Genomic DNA, 21,590 nt, shown 5'->3' on the forward strand with positions numbered 1-21,590 from the left:
TTGTATAAATCACGTGGACAATAGCAACCGTGCACTATAAAGAGTAGTAGCAGCAAAGGGTAAAAGTAGTACAATCAAGATTATATATGTGTATATAGCACATATGTATAGAAATAGTAATACAAATAATACAAATAATAATAATAAATCGTATGATACACACTCCAGAGTTTATATATGCGCATGAATACACTTTATCTCTATTCCCCCTCTCTCTCTCTTTCTTTAAAAGTCACATTTAAGGAGGATTGTTATTCAAATTTTATACTTTTTTTTTTCTTTCTTATACAAACAAGATTGTTACTTGATATGCTTACGAGAAATTTTTATAAAGGACAGTAAATATCTTTTTCTCTTCTTTCTTTTCCTTTTTCTTAATTTTCAAACTACACTAGTCCTTTCGGTTATCCTATGAAATCTGTTGCCATGCAACAAAATGTTACCATGGATCAATCTCATATGCCACCATTAAACTCTGTCAGGTACTTTTTTTTAAACGGAAAGTAATCCGATCATCTACACGGCCTGTGTAACCCACGCAGACCATGCATTTTACTTTTTTAAAAGTGTTACACACGTTGAATGGAAGTGTATTGACGACATTTTATAGTTCAATACGCTATGACATTTGTTTAGAAGGTAACCCTAGTGGTGATAATAATATGTTTCAGTTTCAAGTGACTGATTTTATGTGACAGCCCCAACAGCCGCAGCTCAGAAAATTGATGAACCTCCCTTGACTTATTTAAATAAAGGTTAAATTGATATAATGAAACCTTATCTTCATTTAACCTTTTGTTTCAGGTCAACACTATAATATCACCTTGAAGGATGTCAAGAGTTATGATGGAGACATTATCAGTACAGCCATTATCACTTTCCATGATGAAGCACACCGCGCTGGTGCAACTGACTATTGGAAGTTTTGGTTATCTCATCAAAATAATGCAGAAAAAGCAAAGGCCATTGATTTAGGTTATTGTTTGTTTATTATTTGTTTTATTAATTATTAATCATTTTTTAATAGACATCTCAAGGTCAAATGGCATCCATATTATCGAACACAGGCAATTTGATCGCATTGTATTTCGTTGGAATGGAAAAACAGGTGCATCCATCTATGTCAAGTTCAACTGTCTCTCTACAGACTTTTCTAGAATCAAAGGTGTCAAAGGTATACCTCTTCGTCTACAAATCGAAAGTTATCAACATGGCATGCCTCATGTCGAAAAAACATACTGCAGAATAAAGTTGTTTCGTGACAAAGTAAGATTTAATTCTTTTGTCATACTCAAGCTTACATTGATTTAAGGGTGCGGAAAGGAAAAATAAGGACGACGCAAGACATATTGAACGACAATTGGAAAAGCTTCGCGGGAAAAACGGCGAACCTCATCCCCTCTGGCTGGCTTATTCTCCAACGTCTCCCGTGACGGTATTCAGAGAGTTAGTTACACCAGAAGAAGACATGGCAGAAGATATGCATAGACGCGGCTTAATTGCCTCTCCAAGCAGTAACAACGTCCTCTTGCCATTACCTTCTCCAGTACCTGCTCCAGTAAATTTTATGCCCGGCCCCATGCGAAGAAGTTTTAGTACAAGTTTTCAACCTGCTCCTGCTGTGGATATGCATTATCCTTACCCTGCACAAGTACCCATAGGCTACGATCCTTCCTATGTACCTCAGAGAAGAAGACGTATCGCAAGTAAGAGAGAAAAAAATATTCATATTGCTAATGCCCTTTACTCACACTTGGGCCATTAGAGCTTAGTGTGTTGGTCAAGTTTGAATCAGACGATGTCTACAGAGCTATCTATTTAGAACATCTGACAGTTAAAGAATTAACGGAAAAGATAGTTGAACGTAGTGAGATAAAGAAACCTGTCAGCAAAGTTATTCGAAAGTTCAAACGATCTAATAAGAAATCCATTGTTGTCCGCATGGAGGATGACGTTGTGAAGGATATGCAAGAAGAGCAAGATATATTAGTACAGACTGAGGATGATGAAGATGGCCAATCTGTCACATTAGTGTTGGTTTTTTGAGATAATAAAAATGTAGATAAAGTTTTATTATAATTAAGCTGCAACCTTTTGGGCAAGCGTAATTTTGTCACCAAGACTTAATGCAATGCCCTGTGTCTTGGAGCGAATACGGATGTGTCCAGTGATCGGTCCGTCACCGTTCTTTTCGATGCTCAGATTGGCTAATGCGTCTTCACCAAATATGCTTCTAGCATACATATTAGCTGATAAGAAGCCGCAGTCGCCTTCAAGCTGCTTCTTGGGTGTTAAGCAGTTCATATTGGTTGATTTCATAATGTGTTGCAAGTAGGCGCGTAAATCACTAAAATACGTTATTAGCCAAGTCTAGCAAATGAACAAGTTCCCTTACCTAATATTTGTGTTCACATTCACCTTATTTTCCCATTCAAATTCGGTCCACATAGATCTGAATTGAGTCTCCGTGCAGTAGGCAGGGTTGATGTAGTCCATAATATCAATATGAATGTCGTTCAACACAACACAGTTCTCGCTTGATCCATGAGAGTCATACACAATATTACCAAATATCACTCCTGTTTCAGTAGAGGATACCTTGATAGGCACCTTGACCGTTAGGAATGAATGGGGTGCCAAGTTATGCGTCGTAGGACGATCAACGAGCTTAAGGTCTCCCAGTGTGGCAAATTCAACTGTCAGATTTTGTAGGGTTTCATTTGTCTGATTCACAATCAAGACGTCCATAAGAATGTCATATTGGTGAACGTTAACGACAGCTTCAGCATACACCTTGTCAGAAAAGCCAGTCAACTGGACAATACGGTTCAATTTGGACATCAGATCGTCCTTGTCATCTAATGTGCCCGTAGCGCGAGACAAGTCTTGGTCGTACTCATCCGCATTACCTCCTGATTTCTTTGTAAACTGACGGAACACGATCGTATCGTCGGCTTGGATTTGAGTGCTCACTTCGCTTTCTGCCTTGGCATCGGCTAAGCGCTTGTCTTGAGCTTGAAGCTGTTTAGCATATGCTTCACGCGTTTCTTCAAGGTAAACACGGTCTACAGTGGAACTGTCAGCGGAGCCAACGACACGTAAATCTTGCATAATGCGATCGTATGAGTCTTCGTCGATCTCAAAGGCAACAAATTTAGATTGACCAATACGCAGGATACTAGTCATGATCAACATAGCCTCTGCTTTACGAGCATTGGCAAGCGTGGCGTCGTCTACAAGCTTGGCATAACGAAGCACGAGTTTAGTAAGGGCTGTCGAAAGGATGGTAGCGAGGAAGTAATCGCCAGCAAGGATAAGAGAACGAAGAGGTGGTTTCTTGGCTGCCTTTACAGCTTCTAGCCGAGCAGCAGCAGCAGATGATGATTCTGTGTAGGCGCTTTCTGTCGCATAAGTACCATCAGCCAAGATTCGACGAGGAGCAGCACTTCCTGTAGGAACCAAGGGTTTTTCACCACTTTCCTTTCCTTCTTCAGCATCGGCTTCAGCAGCGTCCAATAATTTCTGTTCAGATGCAAGCAAAGGAACTTCACCCAAAGCATGACGAATCTGGTTCCAGGCGTCATCAATCTCCTTCACACTCTCACAGTATTCACCAATAATCCAGAGCGCACCGCGGAAAACTTTGCCTGATTTCATATCACTAAATGTATCCAACAATTTCTCCAAGATGGATTCTCTCAAAGTAGGGAACTTTTCTACTACTTCTCGAACAAAAGAAATAACATCAACAGCAGCAGGGTTATTAGAATCGCCCAAGAATTCCATTAGGACATGGACAACATTGGCTGCGACTTCAGAGAATTTGATGGCACAAGTGTGGATGGACTGAATGAGCAATTGACGATATTCTGTGTTCTAAAGTAATGTGTAAGATTTTGTATCTGTGCGACTTTTTATGTATTTACCTTTTCATATGCATCATCTTGTGTCTTTGTCAATTCTTTCTTTAAGAAAAGAACGACATCTTGTACGTTTCTTGAAGAAACCATTTCCAAAACGATACGCAGTGCCTTTCGACGGACATCAATGTCGGGACTATTGATGTTCAATTAAACTGCTTCTATGAAGTCTAAATGACTTACCTTGACAGCACTTGTAAGATATCCATCACAAGGTCTTCTAATACACCCTCATGTTTGCTTCTGATTTCTTCAAGTCTATCAAGAACAATAAGCTTGACATTGTTGTCAGATTCCTTAACAATGAGCTCAATGTAACAAGAAGCAGCAGCTATATAGACATGAGATAACCAACTCTACAACATATCACATCACTTACCTTTAACAGCAGCAAAGCTTGATGTCAAATATAAAAGGATGGAAGCAGCTTCGTATTTGACAGAATGTGATGCGGCGGTCAAGAGTTCAGACAAGCAACGAATATAGATTGCCTATGGACCAATAGTCTGTTATAAGCATGATTTATAGAATACTATAAATATAGTATATACCTTGTTGGCAGAGTTGGTCTTTGAGTCCTGACGGATGAGTTCAATAGCCGCTAATTGTAATAACTCATCAAAAGTAGGTACGCTGTCAATAACTTGGAGCAAATATTGAACAGCAAGATCGTGGTCGATGTTGGATAACACAACAAATGCGTTGCGTCTACAGGTCATGTCTGCTTCCTATATGTTGCTCTTAATATCAAAGAAAGCAAAGTAGTGTGATTGAACCTACCGAAAGCAAAAATGATTCAATGACTTCTGGAGCATCAGGGAAGAGCATATCAAATGATTTGTAGATAGATCCTATAGCGAATACAGCATTTTTTCGTACATAAGAGTGACGGTGTTCCAGACAGGCTCTAACAGAAGGTACGAGAGGCTCTAGTAATTCAGCTTCTTTAATTTTACACAAGAATCTCAGCGTTGAACCTCGAATATATTCATTAGGATGTTGAAGGTCGTTCATCAAAGCATTACTATATAAATGGGTGAGTTCAGTTATCAAGTGACAACTTTTTCTTCGTTTACCAAACCAAGATAAACTCGTCCTTAAGTTTTCCATCAGGCTTGGTCTTGGGGCAAATTTCCCAATAGAATTGCAAGAGCTTTTTGAGCTGCTTATTTCTTGAGGGCAAAACAAAACGAATGACATGGAGTAAGAGTTTTTCCATGGGATCACCGTTAAGCATGATCACAAGTAACTTTTTCATCGTCTCGATGCGTGTCTCATCTGGGCCCTTTTCAAAAGCTCGCTGAAACTCTTGTAAGGACGGTATTTCTGTCGCGTCGTCTTGACAAACAAGTGTATAACAAAGGTCAGTAGCCATCGTATGTTGTATGATTTATTCTATATTCTTTTATTTCTTTCTCTCTTTCTTCAAGCTTTTATATCAAACAACACAATAGTGTTTCCTTTCTTTATAGAAGAGAGAAAAAAAGATAATGTAGCTCTATTTTACACACCTCCATTCGGAATACAAATGGGTCTGAGCCAATAAGAAAGTTACAGTTAAAATGACCGTCAAAGGGCGCTTATTTTTAATCAAGCACACTTTACACTAAAAAATAGACAAAAAGATGTACTTTTCCAACTGACCAACAAATATAATCCGTCAGTCGATTATTAGCGTTTAATGGTGTTTTTCTAACACTCACCTTCAGTTTTGACCAAAACGCCTCGATTGAATATAAAAAAGGTGAATAGGGTGGTAAATATAGGCATTTGTAGTCTCTTTCTTCAATCACTCTTCTAATCACTTTAAGCTTATGAATAGATGCATTATCTATTACAATATAATGACCTTTCATGCCATTTTTATCCATGACACTCATGGCATTGGGTAAGTAAGATGTGTAATGCTCAGTTCTGGTCCCAACCTTAGCATTTATCTTTACTTCCTTACCGTCAGCCTTTTAACTGATACGTCGATGATGCCAGCTTGAGATATTACACCTAAAGCTGTGAATGTGACGCCTTACCTGTGAGTACTACACCTTTTAATGAACGCCCAAAGTTTTTCTGGGCATCCAGATTATAACCGGCTTCATCAACGAAAACACAGTTTTAAATATTTATATGGTGTGAATGCATAGCCCCTTCTTGATTTGTCTTTTGTTGAGTTTAAGCCGTACCTTTTTTTTTTTTTTTTTTGGCACGATGACCATTGATAAGAAGACATTTGCCATAATGGCAGCAGTGTTGGTTAAAACTCGTGGAATAGGTGTTAATAATGCACTACCATGGAGTATTCCTGGAGATTGGCAATACTTTGAACATGTTACCACAAAATCATACGGTGATCAGCCATTAGATAAAACAGATCCAACAGCCTGGAGTAACATTGCCATTATGGGTCGTAAATCATATGAGTCTTCTCCAATGAATGGAATTCCATTAGCCAATCGTCTCAACATCATTGTATCGAAGAATAAGAACTATAAAGTGTATGTACGTGATCTTTCTTCTTACGTTGCTAATCTTCTTTCTCAGGCACCCAGACGCTACTTTGGCTTCAAGTTTGGAAGAAGCTTTTGCAATGGCACAAGCTTTAGCAAAGAAAGACACACGAATATTCTTATTGGGAGGACAAAAGGTGTATGAAGATGGTATCCTACTATCAGACTGCACACATATCCTCATCACAAACATATACGATCACTCTTCTACTCCTGTTCTATGTGATACATTTATGCCAGAAATTGACCTTAATATATACAGACTAGCCACACATGATGAGTTGCAGGAATATATACAAGAAAACGATATCCCAAAAGGAAAGCAAAGACATATGGATTTTGAATATGAGTTCTTGCTTTATGTACGAAAATGATTTATTTATCTTCCTCCTCTTCTTCTTCTTCGGCATCTTCAGCAAAGATAGGCTTGGGTTGTGTCTTTTTATAGACTAGAATAATAATAGACAAGAGTTAATGGTATTTTATAAATAAAGCATAAGATATTTACCATTAGATACCCAAACGGGGTCATTCTCAGCAACATTGGCATACTTGAGAAGCGCCTCTCTAGGATCCTCATCTAGTTTATGTTAGACTATTTATAGCTTTTTTTTTTCGAATCATTAGTTTTACCTCTTGTGGTATCTTTAGCAAATGATTTAATAACAGCTTGTTGCTGATTCATATTGACACGACCGCCTTTACCAGGACCGCTGACAGGAAGGTCGGGTCTGTGTGATGCCTTGGGATCATTGCGTAACTTGGCCTTCTTTCTATTGCTCGTTCTTGCTTCGTCTTCCTTAAACATAGGTAATGCATGAGGGGTGATAATAGGTCGTTCCACTTCATAATCATCAACCGCCCGCTTCTTAGCTGCCTTCACTACACATAGTTTGGCACCACGATGTGAATGAGCTGGACTGTAATAAACACTAACAGTTCCATCAGCGCTACCAGTAATGATTTGATTAATGCGAGGATGCCATAGCACCTTCAAAACACTCGATTGATTGACATCTATATAAAGTGTTAGAGCCGAATTGTAAACAATCATTTTGAACGTACCTATGCTTTCGCGTATCTCAAGTGTATCCCTATCCAACATGACCAGCTTACCGAATCCTTTGCCCTTGGGGCAAGATGTGCCTGTCAAGATCAATCTTTCATCAGGACTAAAGATAACATTCACTTCAGGGTTCACTATATCCAATCCATAAGCTGTCTTTACGGCCTTCTTGGCATTACGGATATCCCACACTATATAAGCATGTTATAAAATAATGGCGTTATTATTATCATTTATACTTACATTTTACAGAATCGTCACCACCCCGTGTGACAACAGTATGATTATCCTTTGAAAATAACACAGATGCTGTCTCTGTGCCCTTTTGATGAGCATCTGCAATGGATACTGCTGGCCTCAAAAGGTTGCTTGTCATATTCCAAAACTGAAGTGTTCCATCTTGATATGCACCAGCAATCAATTTTGAGTCTGGACTGTAAGCAAGGGCAGTACAAGCCGAACGACCTCCTCTTTCGCGTGATTTATATACAATTGTCGTCTTTTGCTTTCTTACTTTTTCAACATCCCATTCACGAACAGTTCCATCTTGAGAGGATGTAGCAAAATACTGACGATCAATAGGATGCCATGTACCACTCGTGAGAGCACCTACATGACCATCCGTGTGTCGCAGGTCACGGATGTATGGATCACCTTTTGCATACTCGCTCAACTCGAAGCCATCTCGGTTGAATATTTTAGCACGATTGTTTCCAGCAATCACAAGGAATGAGTCACCCGAGAGAGAGTACTGAAGCTCGTGAATCTGGTGGTCTTCGCAAGGTTGAATGGTTCTAAAAGGTTTGAAAGATCTGTCCATGCCCGCAAAATCCCAAAACTTGACATCATAGTCATATCCTCCAGTGATCAATCTAGCTCCTGCTGGATCGAGGGTAAGTGCTGAAACAGCACGGAAGTGATCGTTAAGCTTGATCTCGTGAGAAATGGGAGGTGATTCAGAAAAGCTGTATCCTGCATCCTCTACTTCATCCTCTTCTTCATCCTCATCGTCAGATTGTTTTTCTAAGGGTTTGTTGTCTTTCTGCTCATCCTTCTTTCCATTGGATTGATCCTTTTTAGATTTCGCAGCAGCGGCCTTTTGTATAAATGGTTAGATCTATAATGGATTAACTGTGCGTACCTCTCGCTTTGTCTTTTCAAACTCTTGAGTGAAATCTTTCTTTTCTTCCTGTTTACCAAAGCTAGTTGGTAAGAAGCTTCTCAATGCATCCCAATCTGACATGATTCTAAAGCAGAGAGAGAAAGAGTGCAGTAATCGGGATTAAATTTAACCAAGTATCTTTTATAAAAAATACGTCATGAACGATTATTTTATTTTTCAAGTGGAATCTTTCCGTCCAAAGCCAAGAATACTTGGTATAAAATATGCATCCAGCTATCTAAAGGCCCAGGGATACAGTATCTTAGACAATCTTGTCCACCAACATGTCCATCAGGACGCAAGTCGGTCAATGCTCCCAAATCAACATAAACACCGCCTGCTCCTTCAATAATTGTCTTTGCAATAAGGTTTCGTCGCTTTGTTTCGCTCCAGCCAAACGGTAATACCTTATAATCACTATCTGTCAAGCCTTCGATAGGTCCTTCAGCGTCATCGCAGAAGGGGTGTCCAATGGATGACGATCTATAGATAACAAGTGTATTGGGATTATTCTTACGAATTGTCTTCATTGTCTCAATTAATCCCTTTATGAATTCCTCATCTGTTTCATGGACTGGTGATCGATTCAAAATAAAGATGGGATAACCCCTTCCAAAGGATGGCTTTGCAAAAGGCATCTCAATGATGTCTACTTTGGGATATCCTTGATTTATGTTTGTATGCTGATTATTTGACAATCGGTCGTTTCTAAGGTACTTTAGATGAGTCTCCTGGTATGGCTCATTACACAATGTATGCTCTAATGTGGAATATTTCTTTTTTAGCCATACGAATACACCTAATGAACTTTTTATCACATTACCTCTGCAATTCAATTCTCCAAAACAAACGGTTGGACCGTCTCTGAAGGTATTCAAAAAGATTTCATGCAATTGATACTGCACCAAATCTCCTACAACGAGAATATGTCTTCCATTCAACACTTTACACCATCTGTCTCTGTTTACACTATGATCCATGTTGTTCTTGATCGGTTCACAAGTTGATTGCCAAACATAACGAACAGCATCTCTTTGTCCTTCTCCCTTGTACTTTCGATCACATTTTGCATATAAAGGATCTTGAAAATGAGGCATTACTTTGACTGGGTCGTCCATTTTAACCCACTTTCCTGATGATGTCCAGCATTCAACTAGTGATCTAAACTGTTGGACTTGTTCTTGGTTTAAGGAAGCTCCCATGATTGTGGTTTGTATATCAGGAAATGCACGAGAAACAAGGCTAGATGCCTTTGCAATCATGTCTTGTGCCAGCTTTTCTCTTTCATGTTGGGTAAGATTGACTGTGACATGCTGATTGAACGAAGGCATTCCCGGATGAGGCTGTTGATACCAAGGAAGAGTTGTCAATGAAACTGAAGAAGAAGAAGATGCAGAGAATGATTTAAAGAAATGTAAAAGAAATATAGAGCATGCTATATAAATAATGATGCGTTGCCATGCTAGCTTTCGCCATCGGGTATCCACTAATACATTCATTTCAGTAACAGGTGAAATGAAGACACAAAAGATGTAATTCTCTCTTTTCTCGATTTTTAATCGTAGTTTGAAATTTACAACACACTATGTTACAGTATTTCTACTTTAAATTCAGACAATGTTAGCTTTTTTCTGATAAATCAAAATTAACTTTCAAATGAATAGATTACCTTTTTTGGATTCAGACAATAGACATTGATATTTTACATGTTTGATCTGTACAATAATCTTATTCTTTAGTAAGGATACCTTGTTTACTATGGCTAATCTTTGGCAATTCAATTCTACCTTTTTTTGCTGTTTGTCTTGGATTCTGCTGTAATAGCGCTAATAATATGAATAAGAAATTCCAGTCTATAATGGGAGGGGTTTTTCCTAGTACTATTGTCAATTCGGATGGGTTCTCTCTACGATTTCTTCAACGAAAGAAGAATGCGTGATGCAGGAACTGTCACATTTTTCTATATAAAATAAATATCAAATAAATTGGTAAATTTGAATATCTTTCTTCAACAACATGTTTAAGAATTTCATTCTCGAAAAGAAACTATCAGTTCTCGATAAAATGAAGCTTGAAGAAGAAAACGTAGATAATCCGTTTAAAGGTAAAAGATAGTAATAAAGTCAAATAAGTCTATATTACTTATAGCGTAATTTTTGTATAGATATGATATATAAGGATTATCAAGAGAGGACACGCGAATAAAAAATATTACAAACGTAGATTTTATAAGGAAGCTTCAGTTGATGATGGTATTTCACTTGTGTCTTTCATATTGAAATATTTACTATGCTAATGATATTTCTATTGTTAGTTGGAGCATCTAGTGGAACAAAAAGAAAGCAAAACTCAAGTTTCAAGCAAGCTAAACAGCAATCCAAACAACAAAAGGAGAGGACAAACTCAACAGTAATTTGCAAAAGCTGTCAACAAAGTAAGTGGACACAGTACGTCACGTTCCCGTTTATGTCTCAATCACAATCTTGCAAAGAATGAAGTGCTTGCAAGAAACCTTGGCTTTCCATATATAGCTTTCACTAGAAAACTTCCGTTGGACTCTATCGTCAAGAGTGATTACAGAGAGATACTCAAAAACAAGATTATTGTCAGTTCAAGAGACATCCGCAATATCGTATCCAGGGCGATGCTATTGACTAATAGTTACTGTTTGTCGAAATCCCATGATTTCATACCTCACGCTATTTTCACACAACAATATTGGTACTCAGTGCGCCAACTGGTCAATGGAAAGAAAATAACGAATAGCGCCAATACATCATTAGACCTCACATCATACTGGGATGCTTTTAAAGACACAAATCCAAGTTCTGTGTATCAGCAAAAATTGATAAAGGGGATTAGCTAATGTCTCGCCGAAGCTTGCAAAGAGCTGGAGACGTGCTACAACAACCATATTGTTGAACAACGATTGCTGTATTTTTTAAATACAAACTGCAGAATTTACTCATGATAAATTGTCACATCTTGTATTTATTTTTCTTAAAAAATGGAAAACTAGAATTCATGCTTTTCTCATATGTAGAACGTACATCCGAATGACATTTCTGACATTTCGGCTAAATATTGCTATCAGTTCGTTTGTGGCGAGGAACCGCATTGGCCAAGTTGTGCGACAAGACTGCAGGAATAACAAAAAGTGTTAATTACAGATCTTTGTCAGTCACTCAAAGTACTGCTCTCAAACAAAGTTACTTTACAAACTCTCAGTCGCCAACCAGAACAACACATACGTGTTCTTCGTCAAATCTTATCCGAATACGAGGTTGAACATCGAAACCACAAACCCTATGATGTGCGCCGACTCTCATTGCTATGACTATTTGGAGTATTTCCGAAGCCATCCTTGCATTTCAGATCAATCACCATTAACTCAAACGCGTTGGAACCATTTGTATCTTGATCAAGGTCAGAAGGGTATGATAATCAGCTCTCATTCTTTGAAAGTGTGATAGAATGTGCTGCCTTGAAATATAAATGGTATTATAGATCGTTGCCAAAAAATGTTGACATCTTATCAGGAAACCATTAACCTTGTATTTTAGCGACGACCTTGAACCATACGAAAACAATCATGTCATGTTTGGCAATATAATTAAATCGAACGGCTTCTCTGTTGACTCTATTTTACAAAAGATCAACCAATCGTGCAATAATGAACGAAGTAGATCTTGAGCTCAAACTACATAACTTTGATATCGACAAAGTACAAAACAGTGACAGGTCGCTTTTATTGATCCTAGGAGAAAGACTGTTTTCACAGCGGCAGAGGGTGTAAGCACAAAAGCTCATAGTCTACTGCGATGTACCACCCATGAATATTATCATATGACCGGATCTACCAGATACCAGACTGACCAGAGACGACGGAAAAAAGAAAACCAGATTGAATCAATTGAAAGTGAGATGCCATCCTACAAGACAACTTCCTACCAATCATATACTGTCTGGGGGCGCAAAGTATAACAGAGGACGAAGAAAAAGGAAGAAAAAGAACAAGAAAAAGAAGAAAGCTGCCCCCAAGGCTACAACCAATGTGTCAACAAAATAAGCAACTAGTCTTTTTTTTGTTGGTGATATTAACTTTTTTTTTTGGAAGGCTGAATAAATGGAAACCTTTGCCGTATACAGAAAAAAACAGAAAGGTGCCGTTGGTCGTCTTTGGGGACGGAGCGTTTGGGAAGGACTTAGTCAGGCTAAGGGGTAACTACTGTGGAGTAACAGAGAAGTTGTGGAAGGCCCTTAAAAAGCGGAAAAGAGAGGGTGGCCTTCTTACTATCACCAACAATGAATTCAATACCTCCAAGACTCGCGGCAATTGCTAAATAATTACTCTTAAACCTGCAAAGCACACTCGCGGTCACAATGTACTGTGTAAAACCTGCAATACACTGTGACAGCGAGACGTGAATGCTGCAAAAAATATGGCAATCTCTTTAGTAATTTGGAGAGGAAATGGCCGACTCACTGTTTTTGAAAGACCAAAAACAAGCAACAACAACAAAAAATTACCAATCACTGTAGCGTAAACAGTTTGTCTATAATTAGACATTTAGATAATTACAGGAAAATACAGTGCTTCCAGCAAGTAATGACACAGCCAATCAAAATCAATGTCATACTTTTAGAAATGAAGTCACTTTTCTTTGTAATTTTTGGGAAAAAAAAAAAAAAAAAAGGAGAGCAATTTTTTTTATACTTTCCATGATACCAGAAGGCTTGTTGCTGTTTCGCTTGGATCTCAAGCATAGACCAGGTTCAGATATATATTCACCAAGTACATTGCTCAAGACCAGCGAGTGGTCGACTTAGTTACGAACGCCATCTTCCATGTTCCCTGGCACCTACGTCAGTACAAGCACGCTCTTTAAGGACGGCACCAATTGTGACGCCTTGTATATTCCTGTGTCATCCAATTTGTCAGGCCTACCATCGATTATTCTCGAGTTTCAACGAACTGTGAATATGGAATTTTTACGTAGAAGTACCAGATACTGCTTGAATACCTACGACCGTTTCTGCTCCTCGCCTATATTAGTGGTTTTTTGTACTAACGGCATCGCCTCAACTTCAATCTCAAACAATTTCACTAGTCACCATCACTTGCCGTATTGTTAAGCAGTCCCCTGTTTCACCTTTGCTGAGACTTCATTATGATTACGAAAGACACCATTCAGCCTTTGATTGACAAAGATGACAAACTGCCGCCTTTAGCAGCACTTGCCCACTTCATTATTGCAGGCAAGCTCAGTATCATCGACACAGAGCACAATGACGACGAGACAATTCAATCTTTGTACCGCTTGGCAATGGACATCTTCCCCTGTGACGTCCGAGATGGCGATGGCTTTGAGCCAGCAATTACTGCATTGAACGAGATGGGGCAGCAGTTCAAGAAAATCACCAAGGAGATCCCATCGAATCCAAATCGTGCCGTGGCATATTCTGAGGATGGTGAAGCCTACTGCATCAAAATGAAGAGGAAATTCGATGAGGCAATGGACGGCAACCGTGCAGTAACACCCATGTACGAATCTGAAGTGCCTAAGTGCAATTTGACCAACGACACAACTTACAACGAGATCAACTCTCAAAAACGCAAAGATCAGCTCATCAAATTCGTAGATGAGTTTAAGGTAGCCTTGAACGGACGCCGTATGAACTGGCATGATTGCTGGAAGGAAGGACGAAGCCATGGTATCATTACGCATTACACCAACTATGAAGTCATGAAGAATGCGTATCATCGAGCTAAGCAGCAACACTCTTTACCCTCCCTTTGATCTTATATCCTTTTATCTCCTCACATATATCCCATCATTTTTTTCATTAGTCAATAAACGAAGTACTTTGGTTGTTTCCTCACGGTTGTATATACAGTAAAAAAATATAAAGATAGTAGGGACAGGTAAACAAGTCAGTGAGTAGTCAATGAGTGTTTTATGTAAAAGGTTGGTATTTGTCGTATATAAGCATTGAAAATATCATATGTATTGGTTGAAGTTAAACTCATAAATCTCAGATAGTCTCCGATCGAGTCTCATATATACTGTAATTAATATAATAATTAAAACATTGAAAGACATCTTTCTTTCCAGAGAATGAAAAACAGATCTAAAAGTATCCTACTTTGACCCCTATTATCTCTACCTATACAACAGCATTAAGAGGGGATATCCAACCTTACACATGAATCGCATCCAATGATGCCAGAGAATCTACAACGAATCAAAATACAACAAACATGCTCACGGAACGTGCTCACGATACTCATGGTTGATTTCTAGAAAGAAGTTTTATGAGTTTTTTTTTTTTTTTTGTTTGGGTTATTACAAAGGTTGTCTGTTTCGACATTTATCCCAGCACTGGTAAGAATGCGAGACGAACCCTTTGAAATGGCTTTGCTTCACATTGTCGCAAGCTTCGGTGATCCTCTTGGACAAAGTGTCTTCCTGCAAAAATCTATGACGCTTAACCTTACTCTTTGCTACTGCCCAGAATTGTTCAATTGGATTAAGCTCCGGGGAGTAAGTAGGAAGATACACACATTTATATCCTCGATACTCAATATACTTCTTTACGCTTTCATGCGTATAAATGGGTGCATTGTCCATGAATATGTAGTGGCCTTTCATATGTGGGTGCTTGTCCATTTCATCGAGAGTCGTTTTTAAGAGACTGATGTAATGGCCTGTTACAGCTCCTGAGCTTATGTATCCTTCAGCCTTTCTCTTCTTTGCAAGGCTTGGTTTCTTCACACCGACTGCAATCAAACCTACAGCAGAGATAGCGCCCAATATAGACGTTGTATTTGCTCTCGTTGTAGGTCGGATAACAATAGCTTGAGTACCTTTTTTGGGCCAGGCTCTTGAGCGCTTCATGTTGATGTCGAAAGCAGACTCATCAAGAAATACGCAATTCGCCAAGAAATTCATGTCTGTTCGTTTCCATTTAGAAACCCAATTGCATCGCTCCTCAATCTTTGCTGGACTGTTTCTCTCAATAGAATGAAAATCTGCTTTTTTCAACGAAATGCTGCACTCACGTCTCATAAAGTTATTAACTGTGCTGCGTGATACTTTAAGGTCATGAAATCGCTTTAATAAATGCTCAGTCACTTCAACAACAGTAGCAGAGGGATTAGCATCAATGAAGTCGATGACAGTTGTTTTATGCTCTTCAATTAAGATACACTTACGACCTACTTTTTTATAGTTATCAAAAATACTGTCAGGACACATATTATACTGGCTGATCCATCTATAAGCTGTTCGAGGGTGAATTCTCAACTGTTTTGCTGCAGCTGATGCAGTCATACATTTTTCAATCGTCAGTTCGAAAAACCTAACTTTATCCTGAACTGTATAACGCACATGGTCTCGTTTTGGTTTTGCGTCCTTCATACGAACATCATCAATTTTTGGCTTTTCTGACAACATTGGACAAGTTAGAGAAGATTCATTAGGGATTACATTTCCCAAGTACTCTGTATGAGCAGCAATAGTCTCAACAATAAATTCATTCTGATCAACAATGTAGTCCATGGGCTCAGGACCATCATTCTCATCAACAGCATTCCCATGTCCATCTTCATATAAAAATTTTGTACTCATCTTGAATTGTAGAGATTTGAAAAAGAAAAAACCAGGAGAAAAAAAAATACTCGCTTTTTATATTTTTCAGGTGCCAAGAATCACGACGTGAATACGAGTTTTGCTTTGTCTGAAAACTAATTCTTTTTTGAATGCCCATTTAATTTTATCCAAAAAAGGTAATCTATTCATTTGAAAATTAATTTTGATTTATCAGAAAAAAGCTAACATTGTCTGAATTTAAAGTATTCGGGAGTATGAAACAAGAGCTAGTGCTATTGAATTGATGTGTGGTTAACGTCAATTTCTTTGCTATGATGTATTCATGAGCCTTTTGCAAACCAAGCTCTCATTCAATAACCTTTGATAATGTCCTGTAGTTGCCCTTGTAAGCATTTTTGCTTGTGACAAGTCTTATTTTCTTGTAGTAAATAGCATCAAGACGATCCTTAAGCCAATCTTGATAAAGTATGAAAGTAAACATGTTTTTTTTATTAAATTAAAAGTCAGGGAACTTGTCTCTGTAAATATCTTGACATGGTGCGCCATACTGTTCGTTTGTCTCTGGATACCTGTCAAAGTGACTTGCATCACCATCTCCACGTATTTGAGGAATATAAGGAGCTCTGATTTGTCGATTAGCTACTCTGTCAAAATCAACACCTTGGAACCAAGGATGGTTTTTGATATCATCGGCACCATTTTTGAGGTTACCATAACGACGAGATAGATCAGAGGTTAAGAGATGCTTGAGTAAATCTTTAGCATTTGGGTCAAAGTAAGATGGCCAACGAATTTTGCCTTGTAAGATTTTTTCATACAGCTTGAGATGATCGTCATCATAAAATGGTGGATAGCCTGCCAACATTTCAAATATCAAAATACCCAAACTCCACCAATCAACTGCTTTGCCATATCCTTTTGACTGAATGACCTCGGGAGCTATATAAATTATTATTATTATTATTACACACTCTTCATAAATCACTTACCCAAGTAGTCAGGCGTACCACACAAGGTCCATGTGATGTCTGGTACGTATTTTGCAAATCCAAAGTCTGTAATTTTAATATGTCCATTAGCGTCCAATAATAAATTTTCTGGCTTCAAATCCCTGTAAATGACGTTCTTATTGTGAAGATATTCAATTGCCAAGGTAACTTCTGCTGCATAAAATTTTGCAACATGGTCTGGAAATCGTTTGCTTTTCCTCAAGACACTAAACAACTCACCACCGGGAACATAATCCATTACCATATAGAGATTAGCATCATCTTGGAAAGTGCCCCATAGGTTAACCAAGAAGGGGTTTGCTACAGACTCGAGGATATGTTTTTCATTGTTTGTGTGTTCCACTTGCTTTAATCTGACAACTTCTGTCTTCTTCAATACTTTGATTGCATAGTATCTACCATTATGCCTTGATTGAGCCAGATGAACTCTTCCGAATGAACCCGTGCCGAGGGTTCTTAGTAAATGAAAGTCATCCAATTTCAACTTGGGTCTATTCTTACGTTGATCCATAATGGCTGCATCATATTGTTGATATCGACATTTTAACGTCGCTCTCGTGTTATCGTTGCTATTGTGATGAATGTCCGCGTCTATATGTGATGATAGCATATATTAGTAAACAAATAAACACGTTATTTATAAATGTATTTACTATTTTCTACAATGAAACTGTTTAGGCTTTGTATAATTCAAAGAGATATCTTTTTTTTTATTTTTACCTGCATGATTATTGTTGTTGGGTTGATTTGAATTCATGGATTGTCTTGGTGTTACATATCCAGTTGTATAATTGTTCTCTTCTTGAACTTTTGGTAAATCTTGCTGTTGCTGTTGTTGTGGTTGTTGTTGTGGCGGTGGTTGAGTATAAGAGGAAGTAGAAGAATGAGGTGTATACATGGTGTTTTCTTCAGTCTTATTTGGTTGATGATGTTTTGCTTTATCAATAATTTTATGAAGAAAAGACATGGATGAACAAAGAAAAAAAGAAAAAGAAAAAGAAAAAGAGAAAAGGGTTTAATTGAAAATAAACACAATGACTGCTTTGGGCAATCGCTTTTGTTAAAATTTAAAGCCAGCCTATTTAATTTGTTAGACTTTCCTTTTTTACTTTGACAAGTCACCGCTTGTGAAAACATAGCTTTGTAATTCACCTTGAATCTACACGCGTTTGATATTGACCAAGGCTTTGAAGAGCGCCTTCTCCTTCATTTATTGGACTATTTTTAAGAATATGCTTCCAAAGATATTGTTCGAGTCAAATAGATAGTGTTGAGCGCAGCAGCGATCGTTTATCTCTGTGAAAGAGGACATAAAGGGAGAATATGTATAATTTTGACATAAACAATAGACAAAAAGACAGAAATATCCTTTATTAAAATGTTACTCTACTCTTAAAGTTGTGTGCCATGCAGAAGAAATGTCTTCACGCCTTTCTCACACGTGGTTTTCAATAACTCCAGTCATCTTTAGAAATAGTAGACTTACTGATGCTTTTTATTTACAATCAAAGAGACACAACAATGAGTACGATACCTTGTGTACATTTTAAAACTCAGCGCAGCTTCAGTATCTCGCTAAATAAAAGATGTTTACTATTCGTTCCCGGATGATACACAACACATTTCAATTCGAGTGTTTGCATATATAGCTAGCCTTTAGCCGAGCATCCTGACTGTTTCTTATGCCTCAGAGTTCATCTATTCAAGCTTTTATTTTACTAAAATGATTAATAGAGAGAGTAATCTATCATAAATAGGTTATGCATCATCTTACGTGCCGTAAAACTAAATAAAGAAAAATCAATAGGTTCTATTGTCTTTTCTTCATCCTTATACACAAAAACACATACTAATGGAAATTGATATGCCAGCTAGTACAGTATACTCTTATGACACAAACCTGGTGAATTTATGCCAACGCTTCTATTCATCTAGTTGATAGCTCAGTTCCTTCGGGAAAAGCCTATGTTATTGGTATGGGTGAGGCGTATGGTGAATTAGGCCTCGGTGATGATGCGACAAGTGTAACTCGCTTAACATTGATTGAAGCTCTCAAAGATGAAGACATTGTCGATGTACAGTCAAGCTACATGCATTCACTAGCACTCACCAAAAATGGTAAGGTAAGGAACATGCACAATGTATTCTGGATCAAAAATAAAAGCCCTGTCTTAGATTTGGAGCTGGGGAGGTAATGAATTTGGTGCTTTAGGAAGAGAGGGTAGTGAGTCTATACCTCAGCCTATCAACCATGTATCCATTAAATATACAAAATTCTCAAAGATCGCTTGTGGTTATACTTACTCTATGGCTATCTCTTCCAAGGGACAACTCTTCACCTGGGGTACATTTATGGTAAGTTTTAAATGCTGAATCTACTATTATGCACGCCACTTAACCTTATGATAAAAAAAAACAATACTAGTCAAGCCAAGGAACATTCGGCTATATTCCTGGTACAGACATTCAGCGTTATCCTCGCATTGTGGGAGCTTTAGCCCATGAAGTCTGCGTGGAGATTGCAGTTGGGAAGCATCATTGTATCTGCTTAACAAGTGACGGTAGCGTGTATTCGTGGGGATGCGGGGAGTACTGGCAGCTCGGTCGTAAAGTGTCTGAAAAACATATGCTGACAGAAAGTTTGACTCCACAAAGGTTAAACTTGAAGGACATTATCAGTATCACATGTGGTGCCTTTCATTCTCTAGCCCTAGATCATCAGGGCCAACTCTATACATGGGGTCAAAACAATTATGGACAATGTGGTGTTGCTCGAAGAATAGCGAAGGATAAGGTTATAGATGCCCCCAGTCTCATACTGAAGCCTACTCTTGTCCCTTATTTTGATGAAATCAATAAAGAGCAACAGCAGCACTATTATCAGAGCAAGAATCTACCAGAGTTATATGGAAGTCATCACCATACAAGCGTCTCTAGTCGCGAAATCAAGAAAGAATCAGAGAATGAGGAAGATGATAATGCGAGAGTGGTAATCGACAACTCTAGAACGAATAATGTAGGTACTTCTTCTCGTGGAACAAAACGAGGCAAGGAACAACCACGTAAAGAAAGCAACCAAGCGCATTCAAATTCTAGAAAGAAGAACAATGAAGAACAAAGTAACTCACTACAGCACAAGAACGTTTTTGAACCTTACGACATCAAACACATCGTATCACTCGCTGCTGGTGATCATAGTTCTACAGTTCTGATGAGCGATAATACGTTTGTAGTCTTTGGTAGATGTGAAGAAGGACAATTGGGTATCCCTTTGTATCCAGGCTTTATTTATCCAGGTAGTAAAGTCAACATAACTAGCAATCGGGTCTATGCTATAGGCTACCCTATCGCAAGCCTGTGGGTACCCACAGAAAAAATCATAAATCTCACCTGCGGCTGCAACAGTTCACTAGTGATGACTGAGTCTGGCAAGTTATTCTTTTGGGGGGTCCCTTTTTTTACACAAACGTCGGAAAACGGCCATGAAATAATTTCTAGCCAGCGCTTGCCTGCTTTACTCAAAGATGTGGTAGAAGAAAACATGAGTATCATTTCCATGTCTATAGGCGATAATTATGGTATCTTTGTAATTGAATAAGCGCCACTGCGGTCATCTTTTTGCAATAAAGTGCGCTTTTTTATATCACACTTGTAATCATCTCAATGAATAGAGCATTTTGAAGAGATTTGCATAATATCCAAGGAACCAGTTTTAGTATAAGATTAAGTAGGGAAGATCCAACGACTCGTGGCCTAAAGCTAGTTTTGAAGTATCTGGTTTCATTTTAACATTTTTTAACGTAACATTTCAACATCGGTCGATCAGGTTTGAAAAGATCAGGAAAAAAAAAAATAGTTATTAGATAGTTGTGACAAAATGCGTGATACTACACCCAGATTGCCATATGGTCAACATCTAAAAAGAGGAGAAGAGGAAGGCTATGACATTAAAGCAGCTGCAAAAAAGTATAAAGTGATGCTTATAACTAGTGTTATGATATGGCGGCTCCAAACAAGCATGGCAATATTGGAATGTATGATTTGTTAAACTGAATGGATAGACGATATGAGTAGCATGAATCATTTACACGCCAGAGGAAATCAGTCCCAAGTCGAGCAAATATCGCTATTTATTAGTAGAAACAAATGGCTTTTATTTTATTTTATTTTTCATTTATATTAATTCTAATAATAAAAAGAAAGCATATTGCTTAAAGAAGAAAAATAAGAACCCTTGCTCTCCCCCCGAAGCGGGAAAGACCAGCTACCCGGCACTTCAACATCCGGCAATGTTCTAGGAACATTCCTTCAATCT

The 21,590-nt window shown here is 38.2% G+C and overlaps 9 protein-coding genes across 9 annotated transcripts; 5 read left to right on the forward strand and 4 right to left on the reverse strand.

Moving 5' to 3' along the window:
- Positions 1 to 411: 411 nt before the first annotated feature.
- Positions 412 to 2,046, forward strand: RHIMIDRAFT_235769 (CP2-domain-containing protein; the record flags this gene model as incomplete). Its single annotated transcript, XM_023608415.1, has 7 exons — positions 412 to 482; positions 611 to 639; positions 699 to 755; positions 805 to 975; positions 1,028 to 1,266; positions 1,313 to 1,706; positions 1,766 to 2,046. The coding sequence occupies 7 exons, from the start codon at positions 412 to 414 to the stop codon at positions 2,044 to 2,046; spliced, it is 1,242 nt and encodes a 413-aa protein (XP_023468720.1).
- A 33-nt stretch (positions 2,047 to 2,079) lies between these two features.
- On the reverse strand, positions 2,080 to 5,295 carry RHIMIDRAFT_199557 (coatomer beta subunit; the record flags this gene model as incomplete). Its single annotated transcript, XM_023606385.1, has 8 exons — positions 2,080 to 2,347; positions 2,396 to 3,876; positions 3,927 to 4,056; positions 4,104 to 4,251; positions 4,300 to 4,411; positions 4,472 to 4,648; positions 4,701 to 4,944; positions 4,997 to 5,295. The coding sequence occupies 8 exons, from the start codon at positions 5,293 to 5,295 to the stop codon at positions 2,080 to 2,082; spliced, it is 2,859 nt and encodes a 952-aa protein (XP_023468721.1).
- An 860-nt stretch (positions 5,296 to 6,155) lies between these two features.
- RHIMIDRAFT_199623 (dihydrofolate reductase) lies at positions 6,156 to 6,798 on the forward strand (the record flags this gene model as incomplete). The annotated part of the gene is made up of 2 exons (XM_023606393.1): positions 6,156 to 6,412; positions 6,459 to 6,798. The coding sequence occupies 2 exons, from the start codon at positions 6,156 to 6,158 to the stop codon at positions 6,796 to 6,798; spliced, it is 597 nt and encodes a 198-aa protein (XP_023468722.1).
- RHIMIDRAFT_108987 (WD40 repeat-like protein) lies at positions 6,685 to 8,779 on the reverse strand. The gene is made up of 6 exons (XM_023605211.1): positions 8,632 to 8,779; positions 7,734 to 8,586; positions 7,490 to 7,681; positions 7,058 to 7,441; positions 6,933 to 7,004; positions 6,685 to 6,873 (listed from the first exon to the last, which is right to left on the reverse strand). Exons 1-6 carry the CDS (start codon positions 8,731 to 8,733, stop codon positions 6,800 to 6,802), a joined length of 1,677 nt encoding a protein of 558 aa, XP_023468723.1. The 5' UTR covers positions 8,734 to 8,779; the 3' UTR covers positions 6,685 to 6,799.
- A 43-nt stretch (positions 8,780 to 8,822) lies between these two features.
- Positions 8,823 to 9,983, reverse strand: RHIMIDRAFT_249911 (uncharacterized protein; the record flags this gene model as incomplete). The annotated part of the gene is made up of 1 exon (XM_023610675.1): positions 8,823 to 9,983. One exon carries the CDS (start codon positions 9,981 to 9,983, stop codon positions 8,823 to 8,825), a length of 1,161 nt encoding a protein of 386 aa, XP_023468724.1.
- A 472-nt stretch (positions 9,984 to 10,455) lies between these two features.
- On the forward strand, positions 10,456 to 11,623 carry RHIMIDRAFT_276959 (uncharacterized protein; the record flags this gene model as incomplete). Its single annotated transcript, XM_023612661.1, has 3 exons — positions 10,456 to 11,086; positions 11,151 to 11,477; positions 11,532 to 11,623. The coding sequence occupies exons 1-3, from the start codon at positions 10,942 to 10,944 to the stop codon at positions 11,621 to 11,623; spliced, it is 564 nt and encodes a 187-aa protein (XP_023468725.1). The 5' UTR covers positions 10,456 to 10,941.
- A 642-nt stretch (positions 11,624 to 12,265) lies between these two features.
- RHIMIDRAFT_276961 (uncharacterized protein) lies at positions 12,266 to 12,711 on the forward strand. Its single transcript, XM_023612662.1, has 2 exons — positions 12,266 to 12,393; positions 12,414 to 12,711. Exons 1-2 carry the CDS (start codon positions 12,326 to 12,328, stop codon positions 12,634 to 12,636), a joined length of 291 nt encoding a protein of 96 aa, XP_023468726.1. The 5' UTR covers positions 12,266 to 12,325; the 3' UTR covers positions 12,637 to 12,711.
- A 4,050-nt stretch (positions 12,712 to 16,761) lies between these two features.
- Positions 16,762 to 17,885, reverse strand: RHIMIDRAFT_199989 (camp-dependent protein kinase catalytic subunit PkaC1; the record flags this gene model as incomplete). Its single annotated transcript, XM_023606426.1, has 2 exons — positions 16,762 to 17,204; positions 17,255 to 17,885. The coding sequence occupies 2 exons, from the start codon at positions 17,883 to 17,885 to the stop codon at positions 16,762 to 16,764; spliced, it is 1,074 nt and encodes a 357-aa protein (XP_023468727.1).
- Positions 17,886 to 19,104: 1,219 nt separating this feature from the next.
- Positions 19,105 to 20,929, forward strand: RHIMIDRAFT_276964 (uncharacterized protein). The gene is made up of 3 exons (XM_023612663.1): positions 19,105 to 19,398; positions 19,451 to 19,630; positions 19,701 to 20,929. The coding sequence occupies exons 1-3, from the start codon at positions 19,252 to 19,254 to the stop codon at positions 20,871 to 20,873; spliced, it is 1,500 nt and encodes a 499-aa protein (XP_023468728.1). The 5' UTR covers positions 19,105 to 19,251; the 3' UTR covers positions 20,874 to 20,929.
- The last annotated feature ends 661 nt before the right edge of the window (positions 20,930 to 21,590 follow it).

Source organism: Rhizopus microsporus (assembly GCF_002708625.1).
Source record: "Rhizopus microsporus ATCC 52813 unplaced genomic scaffold scaffold_4, whole genome shotgun sequence".
NCBI lineage: Eukaryota > Fungi > Mucoromycota > Mucoromycetes > Mucorales > Rhizopodaceae > Rhizopus > Rhizopus microsporus.